The following is a 25,318-nucleotide window of genomic DNA, read 5'->3' as shown; positions in this document are numbered from 1 at the left end:
TCACGTCCAGTTCAATGATATGATCAACGTGGTGTTCTACTACTTGCCGTTCAAGCTCAACGTGGTGCTTGTAATAACATCTTAAATTATGGGATGGACAGAGTAACTTCTTGCGATGTGAATGCTGTTATTTGTAGCTGAAGTTCTGATCTGAATCCTGCAGATCGCGGTGTAAACCGCTTTGGAAAAACAGAGGTGTCTTGATTTTTTATGAATGTATATTGGGTTACCGTCAATAAAGTGAAAAATGTGCAGCTCGTTCCAGATCAAGCTTTCAATCATGTATCTATTTGGCATGAGCAAATAAAAGTATCAGCATTTCAGGAACCACATGTCCGGTGCTAATAATAGCTACTCTCTATTACATAACCATGCCATCAGCTTCAGAACTGCCAACCACAGAGAGCAAGGACCTGTTAACTACTTCCAAATGGTCCAAGGCCACCACGACGCACCATGACCTCCGAGAGCAGACACCGTTTCGACAGCCACCTTGGTCTTTTCAGCCGCCATGACGTTATCTTTTATGGTAGTGACCATGGAAAAATCATCACTGTCCTCGCTAGAATCGCCAAGGGGCTCTAGTGCTGGCTCCGAGAGGTTGCCAGGAGGATCTGCAACCTTCTTCACCACTTCATACCTGAGTCCCTTGTTGTCGTCAGAACCATTAATGCAGATTGTTGAACCTTCAGCAGCGTCTCCTTTGACCAGCATCTCAGAGATCACGGTCATCACATTCTTCTGCAACCACCTCCTAATAGGCCTTGCACCGTACATCTGCGACAAGCGAAGCATAAATAGTTGCCAGAGCATACAAGCACATATATAGAGAGAAGAAGTTACATGACCAAAAAGGGAGGAGCCTGATTGATATTGTGATCTATAAAAGAGGCTGTTGTACTTACAGGATCATATGATTCCGACAAAATAATGTCCAAGGCAGAATCACTCGCATGTAGAGAGATGCCCTTATTAGCTGCTCTGTCAACAACACCCTTCACCTGGATTTTCACAATCTCCTTCAGTACGTCATGTGAAAGGGGATCGAATATCACAATCTCACTCAGCCTATTGAGAAGCTCGGGTGCGAAGTGTTCCCGAACCTGTAGAAACATAACATATATGAATATCAGTACGAGGTTATTGCAGACTGTACATGGACACCAGTAACGAGTTCACAAACCTTTTTCATGACAAGGTTCCGTGCGTCTTCCATTGTGGTTTCTCCAGCCATTCCTTCTGCAAGGTGCTTTGATCCTAGATTTGAGGTCATAATGATGATGGTGTTCTTGAAATCTACTGTCCGGCCTTGGCCATCAGTCAACACACCATCATCAAGAAGTTGGAGAAAAACATTGAACACCGAGTGATGTGCCTTCTCCACCTCATCAAAGAGGATGACACTGTATGGGTGCTTCTTGACTTTCTCAGTCAGTTGCCCACCATCTTCATAACCAATATAGCTGTAAAACAAACATTAACACCAGTCAAACTAAAGACTAGGTATGATGATGAGAAATAAAAGGGACACACAATATAAAGATTAAACCTTGGAGGTGCTCCAATGAGGCGCATCACATCTCCATGCTCGGAATATTCAGACATGTCAAAGCGAACCAACATCTTCTCACTGTCAAAAAGCTGCATGGCAAGCGATTTCGCAAGCTCTGTCTTTCCAACACCAGTCGAGCCTAGAAAGAGAAAAGAACCTATTGGTTGGCCAGGCTGATCAAGGCCGACTCTGGAACGTAACATGGCTTGTGCCACCAAATTAACCGCCTCATCCTGGCCAACAACTCGCTCATGCAATTTTTCTGCTAAGTGGAGTAATTTCTCCCTCTCCTCTTGATCCATAGCAGCGACAGGAATTCCAGTCCACCGGCTCAAAACCTTCAAACAGCACATAACGTTGAAACATGACAGGCACACAACACACTGGAATAATGGATATTTTTCAGGCTAGGAATTCCTACCTGTGCGACATGAGCAGGACCAACAATTCCTTCCTTCACCGCATTTATAGCTCTACTTTGCACGTTCACTTTTTGCTTGTTGCAGATCTGTGTCGGTGTGGCGGTTGCTTCTATTTCGCTGTCAACCAGCATCCTTGTGGCAGCGCATGCCTCATCAATTAGATCAATTGCCTTATCAGGAAACTGACGATCTATAGTGCAGTAGAGACAGCAATAATTTCCATCAATTATCTTCGACATGTATAGATATATCCAACTTGATACAAAGAGAGTAAGATTCAATACGTACCAGTGATGTAGCGGCCAGCGAGCTGTGTGGCAGCAACAATAGCGTCATCCTGAATTTCCAAGCCATGGTGGTCTTCGTACTGCTGTTTAAGCCCTCGCAGAATGGCAATGGTCGCCTGCACGCTTGGCTCCTCAACGTGAACCTTTTGGAACCGCCGCTCGAGTGCAGCATCCGCCTGAATGTGCTTGTGGTACTCCTTAAGAGTCGTGGCACCCACACAGGGGATGCGACCACGAGCCAGTGCGGGCTTCAGCAGGTTGGCAGCATCAGTGCCACCTATACAATCACCGATGCTAAGCAGCAAATGCATCTCATCGATGAACAGGATCACCTTGCCGTCTTCATCCTCGGCACTCTTTATCACATCCTTGAGCCGCTCCTCAAACATACCGCGGAACATAGCCCCGGACACCATGGCCCCGAGGTCGAGCTCTACCACCCGTGCTCCGGCAAGCTTGGCAGGGACTTTCCCGCTGGCTATGCGCTGGGTGAGGCCCTCCATGATGGCCGTCTTGCCGACCCCGGCCTCGCCGACGAGCGCAGCACAGTTCTTGGTCCGGCGGCAGAGAATGCAGATTACACGGTCGATCTCGTCGTCGCGCCCGATAACTGGATCACTCGAGCACGGCCCCATCTTCCGGCCATAGTTGCGTAGGCAGACGCGGTATTGGTAGTACCTCCACGCTGCCCAACACAAACCAGCAGTTGCTCCAATCCAGAGCACAGGTTCGACTTCTCGCCATACCCTACTGATATGTCTGGCGACTCGCGCTGTCAAGACCCCTGACTTAGCCCCTCCCATACTGTCAAGCGACAATCTGTTCATATTGATGTACTACTAGGATTAGAACAGGGCAAAACGCTGGATTACTTCGTGTGTATATATAGAAGAAACAAGTACCTAAGATGTCTTGTTCTACAAGGATTCGACTTCGTATTACATACGAGGTCAGATTCCGAAACTGTACCAGTGTCGATTTGAGACTTGAGATGAGGGGAAAAAATGTTACCTTTCTTCGCCCGGTTGCTCTCCGTGGCCCGCCGCCGCCTGGAGCCCTGTCCGCCTCGGCCTAGTCAGGTGCGCACCAGCGTCACTCTACTCCTCCTAGTGTGCCGCTCGCCGCCGCCCTGGATGCCTCCTCGCCTCGACCAGGTCAGGCGCCGCCGCCGCCGCCGCCGCCGCCGCTCTCTGGTCGCCGACGCCGTGGAACCTCGACCTCCGCCGGCGCAGCTCGTGTCCCAGTCCGCCGCTCTCTGCTTGTCGCCGCCCTAGAGAGCCAGAGCCCTTCTCGCGTCGGACTTGGTCAGGCTCGGCCTCTCGAGTCCTAGTCCGGTCAGGTCACGCCCGCACTGGTCAAAGCATCGATGTACCAGACCGCCGTGTGGGCCGCTCGGTAACTGGGTGTTCAGGACTTGTACTACAGGGCGACGAAAAGCAATTTGACGCCCATAGCCTCAGAATTTGTTACATTATTATTATTATTATTATTATTATTATTATTATTATTATTATTATATATAAATACACACTATATGAAGCACAAACTATGAAGTTCAATCATTATTATACAATATATAAGTTCAACTAATTTCCGGCACTCCAGATTGATTTGGACATGACTCGTGTTCTAAATCTAGGAGTCGTTGATTGAATGTGTGTATGTCCCCCGAAGCCCTGCCACGTACTCTCCCTCCCCACCTCCCCACGGTCTCCTCCATCGAACTCATCCCTAGTCTATCTCCACCTCCACCGGGCGCGAGAAGGCCGAGGACGAAGCCACACAGAGGAGTAGTAGGAGACTAGCAGGCATGCCAGCGAGCGGGGCTACTAGGGTTTCCCCGAGAGTCGTGTATAGGAGCAAAACTGTGTTACGGCGGTGGGTAATTAGTGTAGGAGACCGATCGATTGGTTGTCGTGCTGGCAAGCAGTGACATGCCAGAAGTTCAGGGCTGGCAAGGATGGTGTTGACGGCCGTCACGTTGGTAACAGGAAACCATCCTCTACTAAAACAGAAACTTGCGCCCAGATCAGAAGAACAATGCAGATCGCATTGTTGAAATATGTATGGCATCGAAGTCATTATTGGGGAATCAATTGCACTCGTCTAGGAGTGTACATAAATCAAGAAACATGGATGAATCTGTATGAAGTGGTTTTCATTGCTGTTAACGGTGACGTATCCCACTTCACATACAACGTACCCTTACACCATATACATGCAAGTGAATGTGGAGGTAGGCCAATTTAAGGGCTGTTTTATTCACGAGATTTCAAGTTTTGGCAAGAAAAAACATTTGGTCTCTGTTCTCGGTTCATTATTATCCACTTCGTCGCTAGCTTGTCTTTCGTATGCTCATCATAACGCATCTTTACAAGTATTGAATTGTGTTCCCGTATCCCCAACGTAGTGAACCAAGATACTTTTACTCGTTTTCACTCTTTTAACACCACGAAAAAAGATCCTTCTGGTCAATAATATAGGATGAGAAGACGTCCGTCCGTGAGCCATGCAGACGGCGCAGAGGGGAGAGGGGACAGACGACCGTTCTTCCCGGACAGATACGAAACATAGAAACGGAAGCACCCAGTCTGCACTGCGCGGAAAGTTGTAGTGTAGCCTTTCCAAAATTATCTTGGTGGCAAAGCCATCTTTTTTTCCCCTGCCCTCGCCGGTCCCGGCCCGCTCTATGTCCGAGCCTCGCAGAATCACGCAGTTTCCGGAGGCTGCACCCCACCCACGGAGAGGATACCACGAACGGCCCCGTTCGATCTGTGTTGCGTGGTGGAAAGAAACTTTGCGCCCGTCGTGTACCTGACAGAATCAGAGTCGCCGTCTGTTGAATTTTTTTTTCCGTGTGTTCTTCTTCCGGTCTGTCTCGTGGCCATCTTCTCTCCTTGAACCAACAGCTAGCGCTGGATGAAACTCAAGTTCTTGCTTCACGTATCAGTGTCGCCGTCTTCTATCTTTTTGAGACGTTCGTATGCATCCAAAAAAAATCAACCGGACTTCCACACCTTTTCATTGCAATTAGCGGAAATAACAAGGTTCATAGTTTTACACAAGAAGCCTAGCTAGGGGTAAGGAAACACGAAACGAGTTAGGGCAGTATCAGAAAACTCATTGCGAACATTCGACATTGAATGCCCACGATTGGACGAAAACTTGATACAACTAAAGTTTCATCCACACTGCTAAGGAGAGTTCGAGATAACCATCCAAGCAATAAAAACATCGTAAATTTCTTCAGTCCATAGCACGACCATCTTCACGCTCCAGTGATCATCAACATCTATCGAGCAGGTGGGGAAGGCGCTACGGAGCTCCGGCAGGCGGGGAAGGCGTCGGGCTTTGACAGCATGCATCGTGGCGGCGGCTCCGGCAAGCGGGGAAGGGGCACCGGTGAGACCGTGAGAGAAAAAGAGGAGGAAGAGAGGCTGGATGGTGAAATGAGAAGATGGTCCACCAAATTTGGGGAGGCTACCGTACGACAAGACGACGAAAAAAAACTTCATGGGTGGGGAGTAGCAATCGGTAGAATGAACTTGATCCTTGAATTCCCGAATTGCCCATGGCAGCAGCCCAAACCCTTTTTCTCACTAGTAAGTTTGCACGTGCATCGCACGTCACTAATTAATACTCCCTCCTATGAGATTTGTCTCAACTTTTTCAAAGGGTATATCTACTATTGAATAGTGTAAAGATACATTTAAACTTAGATAAAGTTAAGACAGATTTTATGAAATGGAGGAAGTATTACATTCAGTTTAAAATCATATTTAAAAAAGTCCGATAATACTCCAAAACAAAGACAATACTAAAAATAAAAAATAACTCAAGGGCAGCGAACCCTAGCACCAAGCTAAATCTATCTTTTAGCCAGTATTATCAAAAAGGAGGATCAAAGTCTATTTCTTTTGCATGGCATAAGGGTTAAGCAATGAATTCCACCTGAGTAAAAATAATGTTGGATGTAGGGACATGACAAGCAGAGTCATTACTTTCCTGAAGAATGTACTTTACTGTGTAAGCAAATACAATGCTTGTTGTACTTTATGTGGGAACCGATTGTAAAAGATCTCATAACCAGTATTAACCGGACAACATAGCTCTGATAAATAACGATTCCAAAATTCAGAAATGCAGTCTAACAGGTAACTGAAATAATTACATCTACAGGACATTTGTCAATATGCATCATGCCGAATATATAGTCAGGTTCAGATGTTAGAAAATAAATTTGCATATTGTTCAAGAGGTCTATATGAAATTTAGTTACAAACAACCTGTGGAAAAAATGGATAATAGGTATCACCCCAATGGTTAATTGAGTTCTGAGTATTTTAATATTTCAGAACAATACAAAGCTCTCTTGTAAATTAATCTTTAATGCTACTTCCCAGCACAAGTACCGGATAACGATATTATGTGGTATATACATGCAACCTGGATAAAAATATTAAGCGGTATGTACGTACAGAACAGCTTTTGTGCTCTCTTGTATTCTTGTTTGAGGATTTTCCCAATATCATAAATCTAGGAATATACAAAAAAAAATGGCATGCACTATAATTTCAAACTTCTGAAAAATGAAAGACCACTCATATGTCTATTGCCTTCTTCCCAGAATTTGAGCTGAACCAGTTATTTGTAAAATGTGCTTGGACTTAAGGGGAGTATATGAACAAAACATAAACTATTTAGCATCTATTTTACAGGGGGTGACACATTGTTTACGGATTAGCATAAAAAACCCTCAATTCTCTTTACCAATCTTATGGACAGCCAGAAATACCATGGTATATGTAGGTTCTGTAAGACCTGTAACTATCCGGGATAAACGAAGCCGAGGATAGACTATATGTGTTCTTCCTGCAAAAACCCAGTATATGCACATGAGACGAATGATGAAACATAGCTTTGAAATGCTCTATGCAAGAAAACAATTGTGATCCATTTTTTATTTGTACTGCTCACATTAGGCGAGAACCATGAAAACTGGATATAACAATGATAGGGGTTCAAGCCTATGAATGATGCTACTGATTTAGATAAATGGTTATAACTAAAGCCTGACTTCTCTATTTCAAAATCATATTGTTCGGTCTAAACAAAGTGCCATCTATGTCCATATAAACATGAGAAGGATCGAACAAAAAAAAGTTTGTCAATTGCTGCAGCTGACTAGTCTATATGCATCACTACGGGAAAACTCTTCGTTGCCGTGCGACTGATCTTTCATGTGGACCTATAATATGTGTGAAAGTGTGGTGGAAGGTGTAATGGTGCAAAAGTAGCTCCCTGGTGTGGCCTTCCTCACATTTGGGCGATAACACTTAGTAGATTTTCTGAAGTGCGGATTGCTCCGAAACCCTCATATATGTGGGGGACGAACACATGCAGAGTAATTTTGTATTGCACAATGTCTTCAGTAACACTAATAAATAGTCATCTGAGAGTAAAACTAATTAAAAAATAATTATAAGTATTAGATGAAATAAAATAAAAATAAAAACAAATAAAATGTATGCTGGCGCACGGCAAAGAAAGTAATGCACGGCAAAGGCGCCTTTGCCGTGCAACATGTCTGGCCGCACGGCAAAGGGTGGGCCACGGCAACATCTGGAGCCTTTGCCGTGCAGCAAATCTTTGTCGTGCGGCTCGTAGAGTCTTTATTGTGCTGCGTTTCTTTGCCGTGCGCTTTGCTTGGACTTTACCGTGCAAATGTTCTTTGCCGTGCACCACTGCTTAGTATGGCGTGCATGTATTCGTTGCCGTGCGCTGCTCTCAATCTTTGCCGTGCGCTTTGTTTTTGCCCGACGTGCTACTTGCTGCGCACGGCTCACAGCAATAATTTGCTGCACGGCAATGCCGTTTTTTCCCGTAGTGCATGACCCAACTGCAAAAAAGTAGTAGCTACAGCTAATTGATGCAACTACATCTGTACGTAGAAAAGAACATGCATTTAATCGGCCAATTGACAACTCATTTATCCTCAAACTGAATCCAGTTCCACCAGCTTGATTAGCAAGTTAAAATTATCATGTGTGCTAGGGAAAAATGCATAAATCAATTCATGTCAACAACCGTAAATTGAAAACATCAGCCTCACCTTATTGCACGATGAACGATCGAGAATACACCTGCAAATAAGGTTAGCAAGCATGATGTCGTACATAAATTATTCATCAGTAACGACCGGTATAGAACTTACTCTGAATTCTCTAAAAGACCAATCAAAGAAAATCATATCTGATCCGGAGACCAGGACAAGCTGACAGCAGAAAAGAACACATAAGAGCATCTCCACTTGTCCCCCCGACGAGGCCCCCGAGCGATGTTTTTCCCATCCTGACGGCGAAATTCGGTCCAGTCGCGCCCCCGGTTTCTCGTTTTCGTCCGGATTTGGCCCTTCATCCATCCGGCGAGCCCACGCCATCCCCGGCCCCCCGGGGACCTATCGGGGACTCCGGACGAGTGAAAAGCGGGGAAGGGCCCGATCTGTCGGTAACTCGACACACGAACCCCACCGCCACCTCGCTCAAAATCTCCCCCACCCCTCGTATCTCTCTCGCCGCCGGCACCACCCCGCCGGCTTGTTGCCCAGATTCCGCCGCCCCTCCTTCCCCACCTGCCTATATTCCGCCGTCTTTCGATGACGGCCTATCTGGCTGCTCTTCCGCCGGCCTGTTTTCCGACTTTGGCCTGCTCCTCGTCGCTTGCGGCTCGGGTTGCCTCGACCACGCCCGTCAGGTGTTCGTCCATTTGCCTCGCCGGCCATGGACTCGGACGAAGAGGAGGAGCAGATGTTCGTCGAGCTTATGCAAGAAGAGATGGCAGCAGCCGCCCAAGACGACGAGCACATGATGATCCTCGGTTGCTTGGTAAGCATGTACGCCGAACTGGCAACTGGTCGACGTGGTGGGTCGGCACCAGGTCGCCGGAAGTGCAAGCCGAGAGAGCGAATGGAGGGCTACTGCATGTTGTACGCCGACTACTTCGCCAACAATCCATTGCACGGTGAGAGTGTTTTCCGGCGTTGTTTCAGGATGAGCAGAAAGCTATTTCTGCAAATTGTGTATGCCATCCGAGACTTTGATCCCTACTTCAGATGCAAGGCGGATTGCACTGGTTTGGTTGGATTTTCGTCACTGCAGAAGTGCACAGTGGCTATGAGGATGCTGGCGTATGGAGCTCCCGGTGATAGTGCAGATGACTATCTTCGGATGGCGGAGTCCACCGCCCTTGATTGTTTCTACCGGTTCTGCAGGGCCGTCATAGCAGTGTTCGAGGACTATTACTTGAGATCACCCACTGTCGAAGAAACTCAGAGGATCCTTGCAACAAATGAAGCTAGGGGTTTTCCAGGGATGCTTGGAAGCATTGACTGCATGCATTGGCAATGGAAGAACTGTCCGTTTGCGTGGCAGGGAATGTACAAGGGTCACAAAAAAAGCTGCACTGTGATACTTGAAGCAGTGGCTACCCATGATCTCTGGATTTGGCACTCTTTCTTTGATATGCCTGGATCCAACAATGACATCAACGTCCTAAACTGCTCCCCGGTCTTTTCCAAGCTTGTTGAGGGTCATGCTCCCCCGGTGGACTATGTGATCAATGGTTGGCACTACAACAAAGGATACTACCTTGCAGACGGTATCTATCCAAAGTGGGCAACATTTGTGAAGACTATCTCGAACCCTAGCACCCCCAAACTTTGCAAGTTTGTCAAGAAACAAGAAGCTTGCCGAAAAGATGTCGACCGTGCATTTGGTGTCCTCCAGCAGAGATTTGCTGTCGTCCGGTTCCCCGCTATGACTTGGTCCAAAGATCAGATGTAGGAGGTGATGAACTGCTGTGTGTGCCTACACAATATGATTATTGAAAATGAGCGAAAGCATCCGGTTCCTCTGGCTGAGCAAGAAGCACCATATGAGAGAGAGGGTCCTCTTGCACAGCCTAATCACCAGGTGCCTCCATCATGGGCCGCCTTCATTGCTATGCGCCAGGAGATTCGAGACTCTACAATGCATCAGCTGCTGCAAGATGATCTGGTGGAGCACATATGGAGGCTCCGAGGCAACGCCAACGCCGACGCCAACTAGTCTGTCTTAATTTGTTTGAAAAATTGTGAAATTGTGTGCTTCATTTGTTTCAGCACTTGTTAAACATTATACTGATTATCGCCGAATTTGTTTCAGCAATTTTCGTACTCTTGGTCGCCGAACTTGTTAAATTTTATGTTAAATTTGTTTGAAATATGTCAAATGGTCGAGGTTGGGGGTTTCCTGCCGGGGGGACGGCTGGAACTTCGCCGCTCCCCAGGCCAAATCTTCCTCCAATCCGGACGAAAATTTCGTCGGATTTGGGCGTGGGGAGCGCCAACGAGTGGGGATGCTCTAACTCCACCCCCGTCATCCTTCTTTCAGATCCCTCTGCACCGATGTAGTCAAGGACAGCGGTAGCCTAACCATTGAGGAGCGCGTGGATCTCTTTTGTGCTGCTGGCAACAGATCCGTGGAAGAATGCTTGGGTCGATCGACGACGACTGCGGCCTCGACTCTCCGACGGTTCCTCGGTGTTGAGGGCGGCCTCGATTCTCATACGATTCATAGGCGTTGAGGGCACGGCCTCGATTCTCCGGAGTTGAGGGCGCGCCCCTCCCGTCGAAGGCGGGCTCGCGCGGCAGCGGCAGCGGGCAGGGCTCCCGTAGCGGCGACGACATAATCAGAGGCGGGTTAGCGGAGACCTAATCGGAGGCAGGCTCGCGCGGTAGCGGCGGCGAACTCGCGTGTAGGGAGGCGATGTGACATGGATGACGACGGTTCCCCAAGAAAAAGGGACGCCCCCTCGGCCCTCGGTCGTTCGTGCGTGGTTTTCCGATAGAGATGTTCCAGTCCGCCTGCGATTGTCCGCCACGATTGTAATCGTTTGATGAACGATGTACGGCTGTGATTTGTTGGATCACCACACTCTCTACCTTTTAATAATAGTATATATATATATATATATATATATATATATATATATATTATATAGGTAAAATAATAGGTGCACCTAGGTGCCTGGGCACCAAGGCAAATCGCCGTTGGATCTTTTCAAAAATAGCACAAAAGAACTCGGGTTTTTGTCATGCATTTCGGGTCAAACCCGTTAGAATATTCTATTTGAAGCAAGAGGAGACAAGTTTGATTGGTTTCCTAAACACACGACCATTTCATATATGGCAACAGGTATCAAATTTGAGTTGTTTCCTTGTCAACCCAGCAAACCAGCAGCCCGACCTCTTCTTATTCTCTTTCCGGCAGCTCCACTTTTTCATGCATGCTTCAAGATTCCGGTGAAGACATAAACCATCCTTTCATACGTTGCAGCTAGCCGGATGGCCGGCCGACCGCCGACAGATCTGCTACCTTTAGACGAGAAGCTCCGTACGCGCAGCATCGCCTTTGTACAGTCTCACCTTGTTAGGTATCAAGCTGAACCTCCGTACCGCATCTTTTCTCTCCATCCAAGCTGAACGAGGTATGTATGATTGATCTCTGCACATTTGTTTGACTGAAGCTGCAATTTGTGTTGTAATCCATCTTCTCCCGTGCAGATCATAGACTTTTCCGTTTTCAAATCAGATTGATTTAAGTGGTTATGTCAAGGTATATCTCTTTTTCTTATTACACATAAGATCGTGAGATCTCCTCAACCACCATTGGTTTCTCTACCCTTATTTTGCTTCATTATTCGAAGCTTCGGTTTTCATCAAGTATATATCCATAATTCTTTTATTCGTCTCAAGTTGATTTTTGTGTGGCTCATTTGTGATAGATCTACACGCTGTGGAATTGGAAAGACACCCGGCACGCACAGATGATTTATTTGTCACATAAGTGTGCAAGATGGCATCATTATTCGTAGATGCTTCGACTGGCTTCGCTGTCGACCCGACCTGGATGGCATTTTAGATCCTAAAATGTGACACTTTGTATAGACCGATAGGTTTTAGGATTTTTTTATTTTTTTTCTAGAATATTTCTTTACTTTCTTATAGACTAAATAGGTGCATTGTTAGAGGACCAGTTTTGAATGTGTAGTGTCGTAATTAACCTTGAAAAATCTTGGATCCATATACCTGTGCAATGGTCAAGTATTTTCACACTTGTTGGACATTCACTTCTATCAAAATGTTATAAACCATTTGCTTCCTTAATTTAGCTGGGTATTTCCGCGTTTATTATGATAAAAAAATATAAATGCGAAATCAGTCACGACGTCCATCTCATGGATCCTTGTTCACCATGCCAACAAACCACCATCCACCCTCTCCCTAATGCGTGCAAGATGGTGGCGAATGGAGCGGACACTACTATATATGGATCTCGCAACGTTGTCATAGCCCCCCCCCCCCACCCACCCCCCAAACACCACTTTCTTCTCACGGAGGTGCGTGAGCGACAACGTGCCACCATCGCAACATTTAAAAAAATAGTTAAAGAGAGTCAAAATTATGACCGATGGTCGTTCTCCCTAGGTATCATGCACCCTCCAACTTTGCATGCTCTAAACATGTACCGCATACACCCTGATCTTTACTGAAGTTATAAAATAGAAATTTTGATTCGTATTTTAGTATTTTAGTATGACGGTTCAATTCTAGTCTGAGTTATCTGCATTTTCCTATGATTATCACATAGACATACAAAAGCAAGGTATCATATCATGTGATATCAAAGAAGCAAGTCGAACCTGGAAACCCATCTCGAATACTCTCTCACTACGACGACGCGAACTGACACCGAATGGGCATGTTTCTTGTCGCCTCCGGTACCTCTCCACCAGGCCCCAAACCACCACCTCCTTCGAACAATGTGGCGAATCGAGCGGGAGACGGATATACCCGGCATACCTAGGACCGCTTTGTGCAAGACCTTACCTTAACTTCTTCAAACAAGACCTTACCTTGTTGTACTGAATACTTTGGTCTTGTCACTAAGTATGTCATACATGCACACTCTTTTTTTCACTGGTATTATATACCCACACCCTCACTTTTCTTCTACCCTAGTGTTGTATACCTAAGAAAATACGGACGCAATATGCCACACATAGATGCAAGAAAATGATAACTAACGACTTGTGGCACTAACAGTCCCATATATTGATTAATTTGTTGGATACATACCCATGTACCGTTTAGGTATATACTTCCGGGTATTTATAAATATCCTAGCTTTTGGTCTAGGTATGCTAAATTACATCTCCGAGTATATACCTAATAAATATTCACAGGTATGTGAAGTAATATTAAACTAGCTATAAATACCCAATCATTTATTCGCGTATGCAAAATTACTTGTCCGAGGATGTAACTTACTGGTATGTATAAATACCATAGCTATAAATACCCAATTTTTTTTTCCGGGTATGCTAAACTACTTCTTCGGGTATATACCTAATATATTTTTGCAGGTATGTGAGGTTATATTTTCGGGGGTATTTGAAGTTATATTACACTAGCTATAAATACCCAGTCTTATGCAAAACTACATGGCCAAGTATATTGCTTTCCGATATGTATAAATGCCCTAGCTATGAATACCCAAGTTTGATTGTCGGGTATGCTAAACTACATCTCCGGGTATATACCTAATATATTTTTGCGAGTATATACCTAATAAATATTCACAGGTATGTGAAGTTATATTAAACTAGCTATAAATATCCAATCATTTTTCGCGTATGCAAAATTACTTGTCCGAGGATGTAACTTACTGGTATGTATAAATACCATAGCTATAAATACCCAAGTTTTTTTGTCCGGGTATGCTAAACTACATCTCCGGGTATATACCTAATATATTTTCGCGAGTATATACCTAATAAATATTCACAGGTATGTGAATTTATATTAAACTAACTATAAATACCCAATCATTTATTCGCGTATGCAAAATTACTTGTCTGAGGATGTAACTTACTGGTATTTATAAATACCATAGCTATAAATACCCAAGTTTTCTTTTCCGGGTATGCTAAACTACATCTTTGGGTATATACCTAATATATTTCCGCAGGTATGTAAGATATATTTGCAGGTATGCTAAATAAATTTTCTGTTATCTCAAAACGAGTTTTACATACTGGCATATACCCTGTTTGTAGTTTGTACACATACTCAACGGTCGTTACTAATTAACTAGGCAAGAATGGAAATGACATCTCAGATCGTAATGCATTTACCCTACCAGCTAAGATACATACCTAGAAATTTGAACTTGGCGTACGCGAAGAGTTACTACTAGTGAATGATGAATTATATTACATCCCTAAATGTATGGCCCGTGAGACTTAATTCCTAAAATTAATTGATAAAAAATCTGCACATACCATGCATGCGTACCTAGAATTATAGAGGTAATTCTTTGTTGCTTGCCGTTGCAGATATAACTCATTGCCACCATAATTAGGAAGGCACCAGTGCCGACTAATCAATGTGAATTCTCATGCAAGGAAAAAAGCAAATTTCACATAGTTTCTATATCAGTAAATGGAAGCGGGTTGACCCGATAGTATCTATACCCATTTTACTAGCACACATCTAGATGCAATCCAAAGGCTAGTAGGTATGGTGCCTGGGCACCATGGTGCCCCAATCTTGCTTCCTATATATATATATATATATATATATATATATATATATATATATATATATATATATAGTGGTGATGTTTTTGTCTCTCGGCCTCTCACGTGGATCTAGTGGCCAGCAAGTCGAGTGACTACTAACAGGCAGATTTGACACTGTGTGCCGAACGGCGCAACAACATCAGCCGTAGATTGACACCAAAAGTTCGGTCCTTCACAAATAAATCATGAGATCTAAACTCACGCACGAATCAATTGCTTCTGATCTATTTCTCCCATCTCTAGTAATCAAGCCATTGGTAAGCAAAAGAGCTCAAATTTGTATTATTATTTTCCTACATTTTTCTAGGTCATGGTTCGATTAGTGTTGAAACTAGAACGGTTAGATTTTGATGTAGGGAATTCCTAGGAAAGCCAGCCCCCTTTTCATGATTTCGTTGATAGGAGATTAATTTTCAAGTACACCGAGAATTCACGATCTTCATAAATCATTGATGGACACACAACTGAGCATGTACATATTCCGTTGGTCTGTGTACTGCTAAAGCGGATGCTATTTTTGCCGGTTGCCAGTGAATAGATGCTTTTCAGCAATGAATATTGTGAAGAACACATGTAGAGAATAAAATGAGTAGGCAACTTAAAATTAATTGTCTAATTTGCTTTGTAGAGAAAGACGTTGACATGTACCTATTACTAAGGATGTTGTGACTGATCGCTTTAAGAAAAGGAATAATGGAGAGAAGGGAATTTTTTAAAATGTGAGTCTCATCACACATTACCTTACCAATACTTACTCTCTTCTACATTATTTTATGTGTGATTGTTGTCAATATAACAAGTTTTGCTTGTGTCTTCGGACTACAAGAAGCTGAAAATGAAGTCTTGGATCATCTTTTGTGAGTCGGAGTGTGGTTTCTCATGGTATGTTGCTATCATCTAACTGGTATGTCTTGTCTCATATCACTGTACACTATTGTCGGTGTTTACGTGTAGGTAGCATAATACTCCGTTATTAATTGTCTAATTTGCTTTGTAGAGAAAGACGTTGACATGTACCTATTACTAAGGATGTTGTGACTGATCGCTTTAAGAAAAGGAATAATGGAGAGAATGGAATTTTTTAAAATGTGAGTCTCATCACACATTATCTTACCAATACTTACTCTCGTCTACATTATTTTATGTGTGATTGTTGTCAATATAACAAGTTTTGCTTGTGTCTTCGGACTACAAGAAGCTGAAAATGAAGTCTTGGATCATCTTTTGTGAGTCGGAGTGTGGTTTCTCATGGTATGTTGCTGTCATCTAACTGGTATGTCTTGTCTCATATCACTGTACACTATTGTCGGTGTTTACGTGTAGGTAGCATAATACTCCGTTATTTCTTTTCTTGACGTGCATCATTATAGTTTTTTTTTTTGAACAAAGGGAGGCGCCGTGGGCGCCAAATTTTCATTCAGCTCAAATACAATTTACAGCGTGCATTACAATTCCCTGAAGATAGAAATTCTGAAGAGCTAGAGCTATAGGGCAATTGCCTTGCTGATGAGCTGAACTAGAGCAACTAAAGTAGGCAGAGACTGAGATTGTCTGATTGCCTGATGTGCACAGTTGTGAGCAATTCCATTAATATTTCTTTTGATGTGATAAACCTGTGTTTGCAACCCCCTGGAAACCTGTTTGTAATTTGCTATTTGCTCTCTTATTTCCCAAGGGACCTGAGGATCTGTAGTTTTTACTACTGCAGCTGCTCTTGATAAAATGAGATTGTCTGTGAGAAATGTGACTTGACTAGTTTGCAAACAGTCTGCAATAGTCGCTGCCAAAAGTAGAGCCAAGGCTTCAGCATGCAACGGTGATGGAGCCTTGTCTGTTGAAGCTTGAATCAACATTGTTGCCATCAGCTGGCTTTGCTGAATCTGGCAATAAACTCCAAGACCAGTGTGCACTCTTCCTTGAGAACCTGGAACTTTTTTTTGTCTTCCATGCTGCGTCCAAAAATATTTTGTTTCCTTGTACTGTCAGATCTGTCTTGATCGTTTCCCCTTGCTTGATCATCACCGATTGAGCTTCCTCTTCACATGCATTGCTTGAAATCCTGCTCTGATTGGCGCCATGGGAAGAGAATTGGATCGGGCCATCAACTTGCGAGCTGTTTGGTGAAACCTGCAATACATTCAGCATCTCCATGTTCTGGTTAATAGCATTCGCCATATGATGGACCTGTTTTGGGTGGCTCTCTTTTTGGTTAAATAAAAAATCATTCCTCATTTTCCAAATGCACCACATAAAAGTTAAGATGTTTTGAATATTTGCATAAGGATAGTTCATGTTTAGCATTTTCATAATAAGTTGAGTGAGAGTATCAGTATTGTCAATAAGCATATCAATTCTTATATGCCAAGGTTCAGCGAACCAAGCAGCTCGAGCAAAGCCACAAGTGAAGAAAAGATGTGTTTCGTTTTCCTCCATTCCGCACCTACAACAAAGTTTGCTAATATGTTTGTTGTACTTACCTGCCCTTGCACCAGTTGGCATCGCCTTTCGAAGTAATCTCCATCCAAATGCTTGGACTCTCGGAGTTATTTGCTTGTTCTTCCAAATTTGGATTAGAATCTGCTTTGTGGAAGGGTGTACCTGCCGTGGTCTTGGCTCTCCTTGGTCCTGTAAATTTTGAAGGCAAGCAGGATATGCACTTTTTGTATTGCATATACATGTAGGTGTTAGTTTCCAACACAAAAAATCATCATCCTGTGAGCATATGATTGGAGTATTTTTTATAATGGTAGCCATGGGAGCTTGGAAGAGAGAGTCGATGAGATGGTGGTTCCAGGCTTGTTGGTTTGGGTTCCAAAGGTCTTTCACTTGGGATGGGTAAGTGTAATTACCGGGTTGTATGATTAAAGTATCATAGATGTGAGCCCAGTCGCTGCACCAAGGAGTGCTCCACACCGAAATATGGCCTTGTGAGAGTTGGTAAAAGGAATGAGCCTTTAGAATTGGAAGGATTTTTAAAATGGAGGCCCAGAAAGCAGATTTGGGACTGTTTGCATTTGGACGCCAAATGGAGGAGTCGGGAAAATATTTGGACTTCAACACAACATGGAGGAAATCATGCGGCTGATCTGCTATTCTCCAAGCTGCCATCAGAATGAGACCTTGATTCATTGCCTGCAATTTTTTTATTCCCAGACCTCCTTCATTTTTTGGAGCACAAATGTCTTTCCAAGCTCTTAAGCAAAGACTTCTCGAATTTGTTTCCTCCCTAATCCCGGTCCACCAAAAGTTTCTAATGATGGCAGTCAGTTTTATAATAAAAAATTTGGTGAACAATATATTAGACATGTAATAGACAGGGATAGAAGAGAAAACAGATTTTATAAGCTCCAGTCTAGCCGCATGTGAGAGTTGGTCAGCCTTGTAAGTTGAGAGTTTGGATTTAAATTTGTCAAAAATAAAGTTGTAAGCAGTAGTTCTATCCTTACCAGGAATGATGAGTGGATGTCCAAGATGGATGAAATTATTATCAATGTCTGGGACAGGGAAAAATTGTTTGATGGTTTGGCGAGTGCTTACCAAGACGTGCTTGCTGAATATAATTCCAGATTTCCCCCAGTTTGGTGTTTGCCCGGATTGGAGGCAGAATTCATGCAATATTTGCTTCATTCTCAAGGCTTGTTGTTCTGTAGCTTGTCCACATACCAAAAGATCATCTGCAAAGAGAAGAGAGTGGATAGGAGGGCAATTTGGTCCTAGAGTTATCCCGGAAAAACAGTTGTTAGACATAGCTTCCTGCATAGCAATAGAGAGTTCATTTATCGCAAGGACAAATAAATATGGGGACAAGGGGCAACCTTGGCGTATGCCTCTATTTCCTCGGAATTTCGCAAAAGGCTGCCCATTAATAACAACAGAGAAAATGGGCGAAGAGACACAAGCATGGATAAGATTTATAAAATGATCATGCAACCCTTTACGTTCTAGTGCTGCGACAATGAAATTCCATTCAAGCCTATCAAAAGCTTTGGCAAAATCAATTTTGAGCATGAAAGCTTCGTCTTTCCAAGAGCTAGGAGCAAAAGAGTGGGTGATCTCTTGAGCTATGATGATATTATTGCTTATGCGTCTTCCTTCAATAAAAGCTTGTTGAGAAGGATGAATATAATCCAGCAAATGAGCTTTTAGTCTATTAGCAATACATTTATCAATAATTTTGTAAATAACATTGCAAAGACTAATAGGCCTATAATCAGCCGGGATCAACGGAACTAGCTTTTTCGGAATTAGAGCGATGTGAGTATCATTTATATGGGCTGGCATGATACCTGTTTGAAAAAAATTCCTTACCAGTTGCATGACATCCGATCCTATCCAATCCCATGTAGCAATGTAGAATTCAACATTAAAGCCATCTGGTCCTGGTGAGGCATTTCTTTTCATCTCTTTGAGTGTCTCCACCACCTCTTTTTCATCCGGGATAGAATATGTGTAGTCATATGTATCTTGTGGAGGTTGTGTATGAATGAAGGGCCTGCCATTGTTAGTTTGTGTGGAAGTGAAAATATATCTGAAATAGTTAACGAAAACATTGCTAATTCTGTCGGGCATAAATTGTAAGACATTATTTTCATCCTTAACGGAAACAATAGCATTCCTTCTTCTTCTTTTAACAATGGCACGGTGAAAGAATGAAGTATTCATGTCTCCATCTTTAATCCATTGCTTCTTTGCGCGCTGCATATAGGAATCTGTTAGTTTTGTCATTGTTTGCTCATACCTTGTCACCAACAAAGCTTCCATGGTATGGTCTTGCTTGTCCAAAGGCTTCAATTGGATTTGTTTGATTTGGTCTTCTAGATTGTTTAATTCTTGTTGCAAGGGCTTCTTTTTCTTACACCATATCTTGAGTGAACCTGCAAGATGGTTAGTCCTATTCGAAAAAGATTTGTTCTTTGAAGCAAGCCATACAGATTTTGCATGATCTTGGAAATCTAATTCCTTCAACCACCAATTTTCAAATTTAAAAGGCTTTTTAATTCTTCTAACGGGCCCTTATGTGGATAGAAGAATGGCAGCATGATCACTTAAACTGTGAATGAGGGGCATGTTGTAAACATTTGAAATAGGATAGACATCACACCAATCAGCATTGACCAAGCATCTATCTAGCCGTTCGAAAGTGGGTTTTGAAGAGAAACGTTTGTTAGTCCAAGTGTAAGCGGGTCCAGAAAACCCAAGATCAAAGAACCCGCATTGTTTAACCAAAGATTGGAAAGAATTCATGCGATGTCGATTCACATTAGAGGAATTCTTATCCATATCATACAAAAGTTCGTTCATATCACCAATACAAAGCATAGGCAAACTATTGTTATCATAAACGAAAGAAGCTATTGTTTCCCATATCTGACTAGTTTGCTTATGATAGGGATCTCCATAAATACAAACAAGTCCGAACTTAATATTACTAGCACTATTAACACAAGTAGCTACGATCATATGGAAGCTAACACTATGTATAGAGACATGAAGCTCATCAGTCCACATAAGCCAAAGCCCACCCGAGCGCCGACAAGAGGGGACTATAATGTTATCGCTCATGCTAAATCTAGTAACAAGGTCAGATTGCTTAACTTTGGAAGATTTAATCTCAGAGACAAATACTACCTGGGGTTTCGTGGAATTGATCATCTGGCCAAGGTAACACATTTTTGGACTATAAAGATTCTTTCCCATACCTTGACAATTGTATCCCAGAGCCTTCATGCCGCCTTTGGTGCCCTATGACAAGTGCAAAGGATTTGGGTAGATAATGTATATCCTTTCCTCCGGGAGAAGGGTGATCCAGTACATCCAAATCTCAGCAGCGGGGAGAGCACAGAAGAGAATGAACCAGGCAAGCAGTGATGGTGAATAGCTGTTCTTCCCGTCCAGCCAAGAAAGAAGCAGGTAAAGGAGGGTTGGGGGGAGGTGGCGATGGGGATGGGATCTGGTCGTCGATTAGAACCACGGAAGGAGAGGGGTAGGAGATGAGGAGTGGGGAGCAGGCCTCCAGAAAACGATGGAGCGAAAATCGATGGCGGCGAGGAACATCGGCGGAGTAACAACAGCTTCTAGATATATCCGTAAAATAGCCAACTCCGTCGCTAAAACTTTCTAGATTCCTCCTGGTACGTCTCCATTAATGATATACACACAACGTCTTACCTGCGATCCCCAGACGAGATGGCTCGACATGTACTCAGACAAGGATCCACGCTAAAAAAAGAAAAAAACTCAGACGAGGAGTACCAATACGCGAAACACGAATCCGCCTGAAGGCGGTGACTGAGTTCACACTAGTAGAAAAAGAGCCTTCCATTCGCACCCATTAGTCCCCAAAATATACGAACCGCGACTAATGGGGTCTATAGTCGCGGTTCGGGAGGTGACCCGCGACCAAAAGTCTGGGCCCAACGGGCTCGGTCGATAGCTGGGGCGCGGGAGGGGCTTTAGTCGCGGTTGGCCAGGCCAGGCCAACCGGGACTAAAGGTGCCCGAAGGCCTTTAGTCGCGGTTGGCCAGGCCAACCGGGACTAAAGCCCCACCCCTATATATACCATTCAGCACACTCACTTAGCCATTTGGTGCCACTTCTCTTCACAATCTTCACAAGTGGGTGGTGGGTTTGATTTTGGTTCCTCTTATGCACACAAGGTGTTCGATGAAATGCCCGAGAGATTGAAAGAAACATGATATGAAGTGTCCGAGCCACACTTGAGCTTTCTCATTTATTTTTCCTCGATCGCGGTTAGCAACTTGAACCTTTCATGTGTCATTGATAAAATATGAATGTGTGTAGTTCATTGTTTAATTTCTATTATTTCTAGCTAGTTAGTTTAACAAATGCATGATGGTTAATTATATACTTTATATAATAATAATGCATATGAATCGGCAATGGATGTACGGTAGCCGACTCTCCGGCGAGTTCACTACGGGTTTGAAAGGTTTCCTCATAGTGGCTAATGCGAACAAGCAGGGGGGTTTTGTTATATTTCCATGTGTTGGTTGTAAGAATCAGAAGGGTTACTCTTCCTCAAGAGAAGTTCACCTGCACCTGCTTCGGCACGGTTTCATGCCAAGCTATAATTGTTGGACGAAGCATGGAGAAAGATGGGTTATAATGGAAGAAGATGAAGAAGGGGATGATATCATCGATGAAAACTATCTTGATCATTTCGGTGATACTTTCATGGAGGATGCTGAAGGTGGGGAAGGTGAAGGGGAAGGTGAAGAAGAGGCACGTGATGAGCCCGCTGATGATCTTGGTCAGACCATTGCTGATGCACGGATAGGCTGCGAAACTGAAAAGGAGAGGAAGAATTTGGATCGCATGTTAGAGGATCACAAAAAGTCGATGTACCCCGGATGCGATAATGGTCTGAAAAAGCTAGGCTGCACACTGGATTTGCTGAAATGGAAGGCACGGGAAGGTCTATCTGACTCGGGATTTGAAAATTTGCTGAAAATGATGAAGAATATGTTTCCAAAGAATAACGAGTTGCCCGCCAGTACGTACGAAGCAAAGAAGGTTGTCTGCCCTCTAGGTTTAGAGGTTCCGAAGATACATGCATGCATTAACGACTGCATCCTCTATCGCGGTGAATACGAGAATTTGAATGAATGCCCGGTATGCACTGCATTGTGTTATAAGATCAGAGGCGATGACCCTGGTGACGATGTTGAGGGCCAGAAACCCAGTAAGAGGGTTCCCGCCAAGGTGATGTGGTATGCTCCTATAATACCACGGTTAAAACGTCTGTTCAGGAACAAAGAGCATGCCAGGTTGTTGCGATGGCACAAAGAGGACCGTAAGTCGGACGGGGAGTTGAGACACCCCGCAGATGGAACGCAATGGAGAAAGATTGACAGAGAGTTCAAAGATTTTGCAGCTGACGCAAGGAACATAAGATTTGGTCTAAGTACGGATGGCATGAATCCTTTTGGCGAGCAGAGCTCCAGCCATAGCACCTGGCCCGTGACTCTATGCATCTACAACCTTCCTCCTTGGTTGTGCATGAAGTGGAAGTTCGTTATAATGCCAGTGCTCATCCAAGGTCCGAAGCAACCCGGCAACGACATCGATGTGTACCTAAGGCCATTAGTTGATGAACTTTTACAGTTGTGGGGCAGACCTGGTGTACGTGTGTGGGATGAGCACAAAGAAGAGGAATTTGACCTACGAGCGTTGCTTTTCGTAACTATCAACGATTGACCTGCTCTTAGTAATCTTTCGGGACAGTCAAATAAGGGATACAATGCATGCACGCACTGCTTACATGAGACTGAAAGTGTATATTTGCCAAATTGTAAGAAGAACGTGTACCTTGGGCATCGTCGATTTCTTCCGAAAATTCATAACGTAAGAAAGAAAGGCAAACATTACAACGGCAAGGCAGATCACCGGCCGAAGCCTGCGGAACGTACTGGTGCTGAGGTATTTGATATGGTCAAGGATTTGAAAGTCATCTTTGGAAAGGGTCCTGGCGGACAATCAGTTCCGCAGGGAGCTGATGGGCACGCACCCATGTGGAAGAAGAAATCTATATTCTGGGAGCTAGAATATTGGAAAGTCCTAGATGTCCGCTCTGCAATCGACGTGATGCATGTTACGGAGAATATTTGCGTGAACCTGCTAAGCTTCTTGGGCGTGTATGGGAAGACAAATGATACAAAGGAAGCACGGCAGGACCAACAACATTTGAAAGACCCTAATGACCGGCATCCGGAATGGTTTCAAGGTCGTGCCAGCTACGCTCTTACCAAAGAAGAGAAGGTCATCTTTTTTGAATGCCTGAGCAGTATGAAGGTCCCGTCTGGATTCTCGTCGAATATAAAGGGAATAATAAACATGGCGGACAAAAAGTTCCAAAACCTGAAGTCTCACGACTGCCACGTGATTATGACGCAATTGCTTCTGATTGCTTTAAGGGAGCTCCTACCGGAAAATGTTCGAGTAGCCATTGTGAAGCTATGTGCATTCCTCAATGCAATCTCTCAGAAGGTAATCAATCCAGAAGATCTACCACGGTTACAGAACGATGTGGTCCAATGTCTTGTCAGCTTCGAGTTGGTGTTCCCACCATCCTTCTTCAATATTATGACGCACCTCCTGGTTCACCTAGTCGAAGAGATTTCCATTCTCGGTCCTGTATTTCTACACAATATGTTCCCCTTTGAGAGGTTCATGGGAGTATTAAAGAAATATGTTCGTAACCGTGCCGAGCCGGAAGGAAGCATCGCCAAGGGCTATGGAAATGAGGAGGTAATTGAGTTTTGTGTTGACTTTGTTCTTGACCTTAAGCCGATTGGTCTTCCTCGACCGCGGCACGAGGGGAGACTAAGTGGAAAAGGCACGATCGGAAGGAAATCAACGATATGTATGGACGGCCATTCTATGACTGAAGCACACCACACAGTTCTGACAAATTCCAGCTTGGTGGCTCCGTACTTCGAGAAACACAAGAATATTTTACGCTCGGACAACCCAGGGAAGCCTGAATCCTGGATTAGAAAGGCCCACATGGAGACTTTCGGCAGTTGGTTGAGAAAACATTTAATGAATGACAATGATGTTGGAGATCAGCTGTACATGTTGGCCAAGACACCATCTTCGACTATAACGACTTTCCAAGGGTACGAGATAAATGGGAATACATTTTACACGATCGCCCAAGATAAAAAGAGCACCAACCAAAACAGTGGTGTCCGCTTTGATGCGAGCAACCGAGAATGGGCAAAAGGTCACATATTATGGTTACATAGAGGAGATATGGGAACTTGACTATGGACCCTCCTTTAAGGTCCCTTTGTTCCGGTGCAAATGATTCAAGCTAACAGGAGGTGGGGTAAAGGTGGACCAGCAATACAGAATGACAATGGTGGATTTCAACAATCTTGGTTACCTTAACGAACCATTCATCCTAGCCAAAGATGTCGCTCGGGTTTTCTATGTGAAGGACATGAGTAGCAAACCGAGGAAATGGAAAGATAAGAAAACGATCAGTACATCATGCGATGATACAAAGCGCCACATTGTTCTTTCAGGGAAAAGATGGGAGTGGAGGACAAGATAGACATGTCAGAAGATTATAATATGTTTGGTGAAATTCCGCCCTTCAAAGTGAACACTGACCCAAGCATTAACTTAAATGATGAGGATGCTCCATGGATACGGCACAATCGTAAGCAAGCAAGGACACAAGGGAAGAAATGATGTGTAATAATTTATTGTACCAAACTTTGTTGAATGGATCATGTGAATTATATTATCCGTGATGTGTTTGGTGTCCATTTTCGAATGATTCGATTGATTCGAGATACCACTGATGATACATGAAATTTGGAGTGATTTAGTCATACTCTTGCCTAGGC

The 25,318-nt window shown here is 43.9% G+C and overlaps 1 protein-coding gene across 1 annotated transcript; it reads right to left on the bottom strand.

Moving 5' to 3' along the window:
• Window positions 1-420: 420 nt before the first annotated feature.
• On the bottom strand, window positions 421-3,331 carry LOC124697843 (chaperone protein ClpB1-like). The gene is made up of 7 exons (XM_047230375.1): window positions 3,273-3,331; window positions 2,263-3,080; window positions 1,974-2,164; window positions 1,550-1,890; window positions 1,184-1,463; window positions 906-1,103; window positions 421-777 (listed from the first exon to the last, which is right to left on the bottom strand). The coding sequence occupies exons 2-7, from the start codon at window positions 3,062-3,064 to the stop codon at window positions 421-423; spliced, it is 2,169 nt and encodes a 722-aa protein (XP_047086331.1). The 5' UTR covers window positions 3,065-3,080; window positions 3,273-3,331.
• Window positions 3,332-25,318: the final 21,987 nt, after the last annotated feature.

Source organism: Lolium rigidum, chromosome 3, assembly GCF_022539505.1.
Source record: "Lolium rigidum isolate FL_2022 chromosome 3, APGP_CSIRO_Lrig_0.1, whole genome shotgun sequence".
In the NCBI taxonomy this organism is placed as follows: Eukaryota; Viridiplantae; Streptophyta; class Magnoliopsida; order Poales; family Poaceae; genus Lolium; species Lolium rigidum.
This window is presented reverse-complemented; position numbering and strand designations above follow the sequence as displayed.

Excerpts from the sequence above, each read along its gene's own strand:
- LOC124697843 (XM_047230375.1), bottom strand. The coding sequence starts at position 3,064 with ATGGGAGGGGCTAAGTCAGGGGTCTTGACAGCGCGAGTCGCCAGACAT. Across the intron at positions 1,891-1,973 it reads GTCCTGCTCATGTCGCACAG|GTTTTGAGCCGGTGGACTGG; the intron begins GTAGGAATTCCT and ends TGCTGTTTGAAG. Across the intron at positions 778-905 it reads TGTCGGAATCATATGATCCT|ATGTACGGTGCAAGGCCTAT; the intron begins GTAAGTACAACA and ends CGCTTGTCGCAG.